This window comes from Mytilus edulis, chromosome 6 (genome assembly GCF_963676685.1).
Source record: "Mytilus edulis chromosome 6, xbMytEdul2.2, whole genome shotgun sequence".
In the NCBI taxonomy this organism is placed as follows: domain Eukaryota; kingdom Metazoa; phylum Mollusca; class Bivalvia; order Mytilida; family Mytilidae; genus Mytilus; species Mytilus edulis.
In genome coordinates, this window is record NC_092349.1 from 82,614,763 (window position 1) to 82,628,641 (window position 13,879).

Consider the following 13,879-nt stretch of genomic DNA (forward strand, 5'->3'; position numbering starts at 1 on the left):
TCAAGTTTGGTCCAGATTCATTGGAACAGACATTGAAGACAACAGCCAAATATATATCTGAACACAAGTCTATTTTTCCCCAATCAAAATCCATTAATTTGTTGCTAAGAATCGACAACTGTTTGACTTTCAATGTGAAGACCTTCGTGTTGGAATTATAAGCTTTCTTACTTACACTTACTAGTACTCTTAACTTATTGTTTTTCTTGTTATCAATTTTTAGTATTTGTCAATTTTTTTAAAAGTAGCATCAATATTTCAAATTATACAAAATGGGTTATTCATAAGTATTTATTAGTAACCAAAAAAGGTTTATATCAAAGAAGATAAAGCTTTCATAATTATGATACATTGAAATCAATTCATTTTTTAAAAGTATGCAAATGTATAAGTATTATTACAGGCAAAATTGTAGTATTATTATAGCATGTCATTATATGAATTTTTTTAACCAAATCTTAGCATATTAAAATCGATCAGCAATATATATATTTTAGATAAGAGTTAAAACTTTTGCTTCCTCCATTTTATCACTAATATTGGTAGAAACAAACATAAGCTTGATCACAACTATATATTTCTGCCAACATACAAGTTTCCTTAGCTTTGATCAAATTAAATTAGATAACTTGATAACCTTCTTTAAGATTTATTTGGAAATATGTTTTAGTTTTAAAACAAAATAAGAAGCAAAAAATCAACAGGCCAAAATTTTAGCATCAACTATACAAGACATGCCATGGAATAGTCCTAAAAATAGAGTACTTCTAAAAAATCTCAAAGTTGGCAAGTATATAAGTGATTCCAAAAATAGAACTGAAATAAGCAAAAAACAGAAAAACAAGTATCATAAAATTGTTTAATAACTTCAACACTACTTACAATACTACTAGCATGCTACAAAATTTACCATCATTATCTTAATAATTAAAAAACGCTTTTTTTATTTACCCTTGACTAAAATTGTTATTTCTTGTTTATATTTTGTCACAACTAAATATGTTTATATGACAATAAATTATTTCTACTATTATATTATTGTAATTGATAGAACAACCACTCCTGTATTGAAGTGTCAGACATTTCCTTTAATGACATCAATAATTTGCAAGTAATTGTGGATAACAGGGTATCTTTCTTTCCTTATTTACATATTCTGAAGAAGTCCTTTTTTATTTTATTTCCTGAAATAGGCTTCAAAATAAACTTTTCCATTTTTAATTTTCATACACAAATGACATTGCGAAGGGTGCACAACAAACTGATGGAATACATACTAATAGATAAATAAACTTAAGATGCAAATTACCTTTAACCTTCTTTCCTGTGATGTCCTCTTCAGTTTATTTAGAGTTTCCAGATATCTTATGAAGCCATGCACAAAGTTCCCAGTGTCTGTATCAGATATTTCTGTGTAGATATCACACCTACAAAGATCAACATATATTTTAAGTAAGGGTTAATATTTTATTTCTCGTCTTTCTATTTCAGCACTTCAATCTGTTTGAGTATTTCTATTTTGACATGTTGCTCTTAATTTTAGAATTCTTTGACTAGTTATATATATTTGTGCTCTGCATCAATTAATGTGTTCCTATATACAAACTAAAGTGGTGAAAGTATGAAAATCTAATTATGTCAATAAAACTCTTTCAAATTAAAAACTTTTATTTTACAAAGCAAAACTTATACCCCTTTTCTCATATTGATCTTAATCACAAACATGTACCAAAGCTTAAAATAAAACCTTAATATCTACCACAATATACCTGTCATTTCCATCAATAATTTTCTTTGTAGCTGGTATATTGATAGGTAACAGTAAGAACCTGCTTCTCCAGAACTTCAATGACTGAAAATACAAATCAAACATTGTATAATTAATAATTCTTATTGTCAGACAATGTACCTTTTAAATGCTTTTTTTTGTTATATTGAGGTTGTTAAGGTCTTCAAGATTACATACGTAATGTTACCAGAAAAATAATGATGAAATGACACAAATTTTCATCATACCTTATCATTTTGCAAGAGATCATAGGATCTTGTGTGAATCTACTACATTAACCCTTTCGCCGATGAGTCCCGGTTTACCGGGATTCACGCTTCAGACAACTGACGATGAGTCCCGTTTTACCGGGATCGGAATACATCTTTTATGTTTCCCGCTCAAAACAGTGCAAACATGAGTTATCTTTCTTTGATGAATACCCGGATGAACGTGTAAACATGGGGCTTCCGTTTGTTGAAAACCGTGTCAAAATCAGACGAAATTTACGGAATTTACGAGAATTTGAAATGAGGGAACATTTTTTTTGAAAGAATATGGAAGAATTGAAGCCAAACTAGTATACTTTTTTGACATAAAATGTCGTTTTATGTACAAAACACTTGGAATGGACATCGTTCAGTGTGAGGAATTTGTACAGCCTCATAAAATTTTTCAAAAGTTTGCCGTTTTGGGTTAAAAAATTACGATTTGGGGTCAAAGAGCAGAATTTTGAGAATTTGACCTAAATAATGCCGAAAATTTGAAAATTTGGATATTTTATGAGGAAAAAATTATCAAAACATGAATAAAACTGTGAACATGGTGTTAGTGAATGAAATAAATACACAAATAACTACAAACAAGTTTTTATTGACATTTATTATGAAGATCTCCCACTTGAGCAATAGTAGCCAGGGAAGCCATCGTCTCAGAGTAGCTTCTGTCTGGGCAGCAATCGGTGAAAGGGTTAAAATAATATACCAGTATTTAAGAAATTACTCTAAAAATTAAAACAGAGTATTTAAAAGTAAGTTCCTACCTCTAACAGACCAAAATCTCCTTCCCCATGTGTACACATGTATTGATCAAAGTAGTTCCTACCTCTAACAGACCAAAATCTCCTTCCCCATGTGTACATATGTATTGATCAAAGTAGTTCCTACCTCTAACAGACCAAAATCTTCTTCCCCATGTGTACAAATGTATTGATCAAAGTAGTTCCTACCTCTAACAGACCAAAATCTCCTTCCCCATGTGTACAAATGTATTGATCAAAGTAGTTCCTACCTCTAACAGGCCAAAATCTCCTTCCCCATGTGTACAAATGCATTGATCAAAGTAGTTCCTACCTCTAACAGACCAAAATCTCCTTCCCCATGTGTACACATGTATTGATCAAAGTAGTTCCTACCTCTAACAGACCAAAATCTCCTTCCCAATGTGTACAAATGTATTGATCAAAGTAGTTCCTACCTCTAACAGACCAAAATCTCCTTCCCCATGTGTACACATGTATTGATCAAAGTAGTTTCTACCTCTAACAGACCAAAATCTCCTTCCCCATGTGTACAAATGTATTGATCAAAGTAGTTCCTACCTCTAACAGACCAAAATCTCCTTCCCCATGTGTACAAATGTATTGATCAATGTAGTTCCTACCTCTAACAGACCAAAATCTCCTTCCCCATGTGTACAAATGTATTGATCAAAGTAGTTCCTACCTCTAACAGACCAAAATCTCCTTCCCCATGTGTACAAATGTATTGATCAAAGTAGTTCCTACCTTTAAGAGACCAAAATCTCCTTCCCCACGTGTACAAATGTATTGATCAAAGTAGTTTCTACCTCTAACAGACCAAAATCTCCTTCCCCATGTGTACAAATGTATTGATCAAAGTAGTTCCTACCTCTAACAGACCAAAATCTCCTTTCCCATGTGTACAAATGTATTGATTAAAGTAGTTCCTACCTCTAACAGACCAAAATCTCCTTCCCCATGTGTACAAATGTATTGATCAAAGTAGTTCCTACCTTTAAGAGACCAAAATCTCCTTCCCCATGTGTACAAATGTATTGATCAAAGTAGTTCCTACCTCTAACAGACCAAAATCTCCTTCCCCAAGTGTACAAATGTATTGATCAAAGTAGTTCCTACCTCTAACAGACCAAAATCTCCTTCCCCACGTGTACAAATGTATTGATCAAAGTAGTTCCTACCTCTAACAGACCAAAATCTCCTTCCCCATGTGTACATATGAATTGATTAAAGTAGTTCCTACCTCTAACAGACCAAAATCTCCTTCCCCATGTGTACAAATGTATTGATCAAAGTAGTTCCTACCTCTAACAGACCAAAATCTCCTTCCCCACGTGTACAAATGTATTGATCAAAGTAGTTCCTACCTCTAACAGACCAAAATCTTCTTCCCCATGTGTACAAATGTATTGATCAATGTAGTTCCTACCTCTAACAGACCAAAATCTCCTTTCCCATGTGTACAAATGTATTGATCAATGTAGTTCCTACCTCTAACAGACCAAAATCTCCTTCCCCACGTGTACAAATGTATTGATCAAAGTAGTTCCTACCTCTAACAGACCAAAATCTCCTTCCCCATGTGTACAAATGTATTGATTAAAGTAGTTCCTACCTCTAACAGACCAAAATCTCCTTCCCCATGTGTACAAATGTATTAATCAAAGTAGTTCCTACCTCTAACAGACCAAAATCTCCTTCCCCACGTGTACAAATGTATTGATCAAAGTAGTTCCTACCTCTAACAGACCAAAATCTCCTTCCCCATGTGTACATATGAATTGATTAAAGTGGTTCCTACCTCTAACAGACCAAAATCTCCTTCCCCATGTGTACAAATGTATTGATCAAAGTAGTTCCTACCTCTAACAGACCAAAATCTCCTTCCCCACGTGTACAAATGTATTGATCAAAGTAGTTCCTACCTCTAACAGACCAAAATCTTCTTCCCCATGTGTACAAATGTATTGATCAAAGTAGTTCCTACCTCTAACAGACCAAAATCTCCTTCCCCATGTGTACATATGAATTGATTAAAGTAGTTCCTACCTCTAACAGACCAAAATCTCCTTCCCCACGTGTACAAATGTATTGATCAAAGTAGTTTCTACCTCTAACAGACCAAAATCTCCTTTCCCATGTGTACAAATGTATTGATTAAAGTAGTTCCTACCTCTAACAGACCAAAATCTCCTTCCCCATGTGTACAAATGTATTGATCAAAGTAGTTCCTACCTCTAACAGACCAAAATCTCCTTCCCCACGTGTACAAATGTATTGATCAAAGTAGTTCCTACCTTTAAGAGACCAAAATCTCCTTCCCCATGTGTACAAATGTATTGATCAAAGTAGTTCCTACCTCTAACAGACCAAAATCTCCTTCCCCAAGTGTACAAATGTATTGATCAAAGTAGTTCCTACCTCTAACAGACCAAAATCTCCTTCCCCACGTGTACAAATGTATTGATCAAAGTAGTTCCTACCTCTAACAGACCAAAATCTCCTTCCCCATGTGTACATATGAATTGATTAAAGTAGTTCCTACCTCTAACAGACCAAAATCTCCTTCCCCATGTGTACAAATGTATTGATCAAAGTAGTTCCTACCTCTAACAGACCAAAATCTCCTTCCCCACGTGTACAAATGTATTGATCAAAGTAGTTCCTACCTCTAACAGACCAAAATCTTCTTCCCCATGTGTACAAATGTATTGATCAATGTAGTTCCTACCTCTAACAGACCAAAATCTCCTTTCCCATGTGTACAAATGTATTGATCAATGTAGTTCCTACCTCTAACAGACCAAAATCTCCTTCCCAATGTGTACAAATGTATTGATCAAAGTAGTTCCTACCTTTAAGAGACCAAAATCTCCTTCCCCATGTGTACAAATGTATTGATCAAAGTAGTTCCTACCTTTAAGAGACCAAAATCTCCTTCCCCATGTGTACAAATGTATTGATCAAAGTAGTTCCTACCTCTAACAGACCAAAATCTCCTTCCCCACGTGTACAAATGTATTGATCAAAGTAGTTCCTACCTCTAACAGACCAAAATCTCCTTCCCAATGTGTACAAATGTATTGATCAAAGTAGTTCCTACCTTTAAGAGACCAAAATCTCCTTCCCCATGTGTACAAATGTATTGATCAAAGTAGTTCCTACCTCTAACAGACCAAAATCTCCTTCCCCATGTGTACAAATGTATTGATCAAAGTAGTTCCTACCTCTGACAGACCAAAATCTCCTTCCCCATGTGTACATATGTATTGATCAAAGTAGTTCCTACCTCTAACAGACCAAAATCTCCTTCCCCAAGTGTACAAATGTATTGATCAAAGTAGTTCCTACCTCTAACAGACCAAAATCTCCTTCCCCATGTGTACATATGTATTGATTAAAGTAGTTCCTACCTCTAACAGACCAAAATCTCCTTCCCCATGTGTACAAATGTATTGATCAAAGTAGTTCCTACCTCTAACAGACCAAAATCTCCTTTCCCATGTGTACAAATGTATTGATCAAGGTAGTTCCTACCTCTAACAGACCAAAATCTCCTTTCCCATGTGTACAAATGTATTGATCAAAGTAGTTCCTACCTCTAACAGACCAAAATCTCCTTCCCCATGTGTACAAATGTATTGATCAAAGTAGTTCCTACCTCTAACAGACCAAAATCTCCTTCCCCATGTGTACAAATGTATTGATCAAAGTAGTTCCTACCTCTAACAGACCAAAATCTCCTTCCCCATGTGTACAAATGTATTGATCAAAGTAGTTCCTACCTCTAACAGACCAAAATCTCCTTCCCCATGTGTACATATGTATTGATCAAAGTAGTTCCAGTTGTAGTTCTCTAACTTTTCATTTTTAAATTCACTCCACGAGACATCATACCCCAGAGAATCTGGTACCTTAAACCTGTATCTGTCGGAGTATGATAAGGTGGGCTGCTCATGTCTGAAAGTGTAAATAAATGTATGTAGAGTACTGGAAAAAAAAATTAGTGACTCTTTTTCCAATTTTAAAATTCTGAATCCACTGATGTAGAAAAGTAATTGTAGCTTAAATTTTTTAAGCGCAGATCCAAGTATTTTCAGTGGTTAAACCGTTAAAATATCCTTAAGAACCAACATTTAGTAAGGAATAACAGTACTGTAGTTGAAGAGTTGTTACCATAAATTGGCGATTTGATGGTTGCAAATGCAGTTTTACTGGGGACACATTACCTTGGTCTATATCTGGTCACAGTTATTGTTGATCCAACCCTTCTTATCTTGTGAAATATCCTTCCTATACTCAGATGATATTCCTCCTACAATACACAATACAATTATTTTACATATGAGATACATTTTTTAATATTTGATAAGGTGGTTTTCTCATATGCCAAACTGTTGATCAATATTTCTTCTTTCTGGATAAAAGAGTATTTTTTCTTTTCTTCACAACTTATTTTTTTCAAATGAAACTAATTTTGATGCTTTTTGCCCCAAGATAATAAACTATAACAGTACTTTATATGTATTAATAAAAATGTTTTAGAATACATTGTCAAAGAATATGCAAAGAAAAAACTGCATAAAAATGTTTTCCTTGACCTTCTGTGTATTCAGCTATTTTCAGATACATTATTTCATGGCTTTGGTTTAAAACCCAAGGGAAATTTGCATGTCATTTAACATTAAAGTTCATGGTTCCCTATGCATAGGAAATCCACAAAAAATAGTACCCAGGAATAATGATGAATTCACAGTATTTATGATATAAAGTTCAGTTTAAATGTTAATATTGTCAAACTGTATACACCAGTGGCACTTACAGAAGGTTCCTGTCTTGGTCTAGCTCTCATTAGTCCCATAGAGTATTGCTGACCTGGTACAAGTTTAGACTGGGATACAGGACTTGTACTAGCTGACAGGACGATGATTTGGAAACCCTGTGCCAATCTGGATGATATTAATTCTCTGAAAACTTGGACAGTTGATAGAGGCTTCTTTGGATTGATTTTATCTGAATCTGACCTAAAAAAAATAAATCAATAATTATTGCAACGTCAAGCCAACAAATAATAATATTCACAAACAACGAAATTATTTTGACAATTAACAAGTTCTTTGCACAACTGTAAAATTTGTTAAGGTAAATGCTCAAGTATGAAATAGTTGTCCTCTAAAATGAAAATAATTTTTCTATTAATCTTATAATCCTTTCCCAAAGAGGAGAAGGGTTCTGTTAATGTACATATATCCTTTCAAGCAGAGGTGGATACCCCTTACTTAGAAATAGATGATGAGAAAGTTAATGTTCCACAAGATATGAAAACGGCTTACACAGTACATTTCAACTTTAAATAGATTCAAACAAAATGAAAATATGAAAATTAAAATCGTACTGGTTCATATCAAAGTTAACATCTTCTGGGAGTAAGTTATAATCTGATACCACATAGTCATTGGTCAGACTTTGTTTCTCTGGGAAATAGTCTGTTGTGATTGGTAGAGAGGCTGGCATTGTCAACGACTTCCAATCAACACCTGCAAATATAATCAAAATTTTTTTTTAAATTCTGAAATGAAAAAAAAAACATTTGCAAATTGTTTTAAAACTGATCATTGCTTAGTATTGACATTATCTTTATTCAAATTAAATCATTTATTACACACAAAACAATTAATCTGATACATTTACCTATTCCTTCAGTCAAAGTATTTTTCATAGAAGATTATTGTTTCATTAAAACTTTTAATTTCAAATATTTTGTAGGATATACTGATTAAGACATTAAATCCCTGCTGTTAATTGACTTATTTATTAAATGATTTATCACATAGAAATATACAGTGCTCCCCACTGACCATTCACATGTAAACAACAACAAACGAGTATATGATAGAGGAGGATATGGGGAATTATAAATGATGCAATTTTCAAATTGATGGATATATGCAGATATGTTTCAAAACACTGATCTGCCAGCATTCCTTCAAATTTTCATAACTATATGTATAGGCTAACTTGACTTTATATACAGCAATGAAAGTATTTGTTCTATAATTATGTACCATTGAAGTTTTAAGTATCTCAATTAGACCATAAATAAATCAAAAAGATTTCTTGCACCTGAGTTTATTTCAACTTGAATTTCATCTACATGTAGAACTTTTTTCACAATTTTTACGTATTGGATTCCTTTTTGCTCCAGTAAAACAGAAGACTACAGGTAACTTTACCTTGAATCTACCAGAGTTCCTTCGGACTTATATGTTTTCAAGCTGTTATTTCATTAAATCTACGGCTTATAACTTATAATTACACCTTATGTATGAGTCCTTGGTTTTGATTGGTTGATAGCCAGTGTATTTTTCACCAATTTATTGTTATCAAATGAATATCGTTCATTTTTTAATGCCGTCGGGATCATATGCAAAAAGGATATGCCTCTTTTATCCTCTGTGCCGTGGTAGTTGCCAAAAAATTCTCAATCCGACTGGATGCTTGTAACGTCACCATCATCAATGCGTTTTTGAACGTAAACATTCAGTGTAATTAAACAGATATAACATGATCTTGAGGGATATTTACGAAAATACCCATCCTTAACATAATATATCTGTTCATAAACCATCTTTGTGCTATGGTATGGAGACTAATAATTGAATTATAAATCATTATTTAAAGTTTGTTTAATCATTCATGTTTTCTTACTGAGACTATGAAATGATATGATCAAATAAGCACTAATATGGATAAACCAGCATGTGCAATACTAATGATGTCGCCCTGTTGATATTAATACAGCTTTTCTCTCTGTTCCAATACAGAAGAATGCTGCATCAGCCTATGAGCTACCGGTAATATGTTCACTTCTAGGTACAAATGAATTTTTTAAGTAGCTGAATGCCAAAACATGTATGCCAATTACCATAAAAAGCTCTAAAAGAAAAAGCACAATGTTTAAAAAAAGCTTGAAAAAGCTTCACTAAAATCTATTTAGAGCTAATTTCTAAATGCATGCAGATTTAGACTTTGGTTGGCTTGCTTGACCTGTTTGTATACACGTTTGATCAATCATTGTTGTTAAGGTTGATGACATCTGCAAACAATACAAACAGGGGAGTTTGGCCTGTACTCGAAAATCAACCAATCAAATTGCTGGATTTCATGTTTATAGCATGATTTTTGTGCTCAGAGCACTGAGCAAAGTTTTATGCCTTCAAGGCCAGGTGCCAATCTTAATTACAATGCTTGATCAAACAATTATACAAACAAAGCAAGCAGCCAATCAGAGTCTTTACCTAAAATTAGGAAATTAGCTTTAAAAGCTCTGTATAACTTGTTCTGCAAGCAATTATAGCAAAACATAAAATCAGATTTAGCAATCTATACTTTACATACATGGTCCTTCACCAAACAATTACACCCGCTCGTTTATAATATTTGTAATAATTTTTAACTAAGCTAGACATGCCTAGGTTTATTTCTTTTTTAGAAAGAGTCAAACAAATAATTGTCAGTTGTGTGGCAATGGAATCAGTCAATCATTAGAAATTAAACCTTTGTATCCGTTGAAGCAGTTAGTTTGTGCATGCATGTGTTAACACTAAATATAATGTTGGGGAAACTGGGGTCAAATTCCTTTACCGGATAACCCTTAAAATCATTATTTCAAGTGAAAGTATACGTGTGGCAATACAACACATTCAATTAAGATATAAATAAAAAGAACAATGTGCCCATGGAACACAGATGCTCCCTTTGTAAATACATGTAGATGTATACGGTAAATTACACAGTTTTTATATTTTTAAAGGGACATATCTCAGGAACACTGAAAGTAATGCCACCCAAATTCAAACTGGTATGAGCTGAGGCCCACCTCCAGATGCAGGATTTTTTCACTGCATAGAAGACCTATTGGTGGCCTTCGGCTGTTATCTGCTCTTTTGTTGGGTTGTTGTCTCTTTGACATATTCCCCATTTCCATTCTCTATTATATTGATCTGTGTTAAGTGGTAAAAAGCATTGTGTGTAAGTTTCATAAAATTTAGTTGTTGGTAAAGTAAAATTTATTAGTGTGGAAACAGCATACTCAGATTTTTTTTCTCAAAAATATCCACGAAGAGCATAAAAACATTGACCATTCAAAAATGTTGCTTTAAATAATTTCGTTTCAGTAATACTTAATTTGAATAACAGTACACAATAAAAAGTATTAACCCTTTGAATATGTAAGAGGTGTTGTTTTTAGGAAAACATATAGACATGCTGTCTTAAAAAACGCACAGACAAATATTAAACACAGACAATTATAAGACACATAGACATGTAAAAAGATAACAAATAAAGTCTTAAAAATCTGTAAAAAGAAATGTATAATTTGTTAGTAGAAACTGAAAGCATTATCTGCACTGCAAACTAGGTCGCTGTTGTCAAATTATACCTGACAAAAACAGTCAATGAATGTCAGACTAAAAGTAATCAGATGTATAAAAATAAGAGGATATGGTATGATTGCCAATGAGACAACTACTAGTCCTTGGTAAATGTAGTGATAATTTTTTCCATGGCAAATATACAATACCTCAAATAATTTTTTTTTACTAAAAAGAACCATAATATCTGACAGATCTTAATAAGCATGTTTTTCAAAGGTTAATATTCAGTTTTTATACAAAAGGTATGGAGCACAATGTGGGAACCTTTTAGGGTATCCAAAATTATTCTTCACAAGAAAATTAACTGATAAGAAGTACGGATGGAAAAAGGCCTGAAATTTTTTCTTGTTTAAATAAGGAACAATTTCAAATTTGCATTCAATACAAACACTCATTTTTTTGTCAGATATAACATAACAAAAATATATCACACCAAAAATTATATATAATATGCATTCATACCTGTTAAAATCTAGTTTGAAATTAGCTGTTATTTACAAGCATACAATAATATATTAGCAATCACTTTTATAATAGTATACTTATAATTTAGGAGCATATATACAATGTTAAGAACTTCATTTTCTTCAAATATTTTTTTGCAAACTCTTGAACAGATTTATTCATTTAATTTTATGTTCCATCTTTTAAAAATGAAAGATGTGCAGCTTACTAAGACCAACATAAGATTTTTAACAGAAATGAAGCATTTACAACAGAAATAAAAAATGCAAGTAGTAAAGCAAAATTCCCACAATGCACCTCTGCATGCCACATAGTGCTTTTGTAAATTTTGGACCACAACATTTGAAGAAAATGGTGAGAAAATCTACAAAAGGTAAAAATACACTAATTCATACTTATTCCGGCACAAAAATTTTTGGACTGAAAATCAGTCCCTAGAAGAGGTTTAATCAAACACGACTCTGACTGAATATTTCTGTGACTTTCGGCTGGCCGCCAATCAGTACCTGAAATTCAATATCCCACTGAACATTATTATAATGTTAATATAATACAAGTTTATTCCCGATTTATGTTTTAAAACAGTTGCCTCCCTTGTTTGTATAGATTTGCTTTTTATAATGCAACATTACTTTTTTTACTTAACAACAAAAAGAGGAAAGTTGGCTGAGATTCTAACCGAACTGCATATTTATTTCATTGACATTAAACAAGAATGACTAAGACTTGTATTTCAAGGTTAAAAAATGAAAATATAAAATAAAGCAAGGGTTAGAGAAAGTTATCATGTGGAAACACAATGATTTACTATATGCTCTCTTAAATATTTTTCAAGGAGCATGAATTTCATGACTTTCAGAGCACTTTGTGAATTTTCGCTGGACACAGGCAATTATGTGTCATATTGTTCCCATTATTAGAAGCAAAAAATAAAATAAAATACAGGAAACATTATCAGCTTGTAGAAAATGAGAATAAAGAGGATGACAAATATGGCCACTTCTGATGACCTAAGAAGATGCAAAACACTGTTTAAAGAAAAATACTTTTCCTATTCCTGTGATCTTACCAATGCCTACTAATATGTACATGTATATAATCATGAATAATTGGATAAGGACTCTGAAACAAATAGTGAATCAAGAATAATGAAATAGCACTGAGACTGGCAGTGTATTGTTACTGCTGTGTGAAGTAGACACAAAACAGAATCTATAGAAATGTCTATGAACAAATAAGCTGAAGAAAAGCTGAAATAGCTTCAGCAGAATGGACTGAAAATTGTTTTCTAACATTCAAACAACAACTAGCTGGTCGCTGTGTCTATCGAGAGGTGTATCATATGACCCCACAAGCAATGTATGTCTATTTGGACAGTTAGCATGTTATATGTACAAAAGCCTAATAAAAAGAAAAAAAGTATGAGTTGAAAAAAATGAAAACTACATTTATAAATGTCATGCATTCAAGGCACTTTTCTGTATTTACCTTCATCAGGAACACTCAAAGCCGAATATATGAAAACCAATGACTTGTGAATAACAGATAAAGAATAAACAAGAGGCTGTCACAACGACAGCAAACCGGATTTATTAACATTTATTTGTATCCTGCCAATATCACAAGAACCATTACTGATGAACGGTGAAAGTGAAAATCATCAATATCAAATTTGACCATTTTGTCATCAGTATCAACATATTAAAATTTGAAAAGCTTAGGTTCAATGGTTCATGAGTAAATGCACGGACACGACTGGAAAAGCCATTTTTCAATCTTCCAAGAACATTACTCCTGAACGGTAATAGTCAAAATCGTCATTATTGAACTTGACCTCCATTTTGTCATCAGTAACAACATATTAAAATTTGGGAAGCTTTGGTTGAACAGTTCATGCGTAAATGCACGGACACGACTGGAAATGCCATTTTTCAATCTTTCAAGAACCATAACTCCTGAACGGTAAAAGTCAAAATCGTCATTATTAAACTTGACCTCCATTTTGTCATCAGTAACAAAATATTAAAATTTGAAAAGCTTTGGTTGAACAGTTCATGAGTTAATGCACTGACACGACTGGAAAAGCTATTTTTCAATCTTTGAAGAACCATAACTCCTGAACGGTAAAAGTCAAAATCATCATTATTAAACTTGACCTCCATTTTGTCA

General features: G+C 32.9%; 1 protein-coding gene across 12 annotated transcripts in view; it reads right to left on the reverse strand.

Moving 5' to 3' along the window:
* LOC139528661 (GATOR complex protein Iml1-like) overlaps positions 1-13,879 on the reverse strand; it is a 103,508-nt gene that overhangs the window by 29,763 nt on the left and 59,866 nt on the right. For 5 of the 12 annotated variants that reach the window (XM_071324763.1, XM_071324761.1, XM_071324759.1 and 2 more), the window contains 8 exons: positions 12,106-12,216; positions 8,203-8,344; positions 7,630-7,831; positions 7,037-7,122; positions 6,593-6,767; positions 1,770-1,852; positions 1,310-1,427; positions 883-897 (listed from right to left, as the gene is read on the reverse strand). In XM_071324763.1, coding sequence (XP_071180864.1) covers positions 883-897; positions 1,310-1,427; positions 1,770-1,852; positions 6,593-6,767; positions 7,037-7,122; positions 7,630-7,831; positions 8,203-8,344; positions 12,106-12,216 — 932 coding nt within the window. The remainder of the gene's footprint in view (positions 1-882; positions 898-1,309; positions 1,428-1,769; positions 1,853-6,592; positions 6,768-7,036; positions 7,123-7,629; positions 7,832-8,202; positions 8,345-12,105; positions 12,217-13,879) is intronic. The other 7 variants (XM_071324765.1, XM_071324764.1, XM_071324762.1 and 4 more) reach the window with 3 other exon arrangements.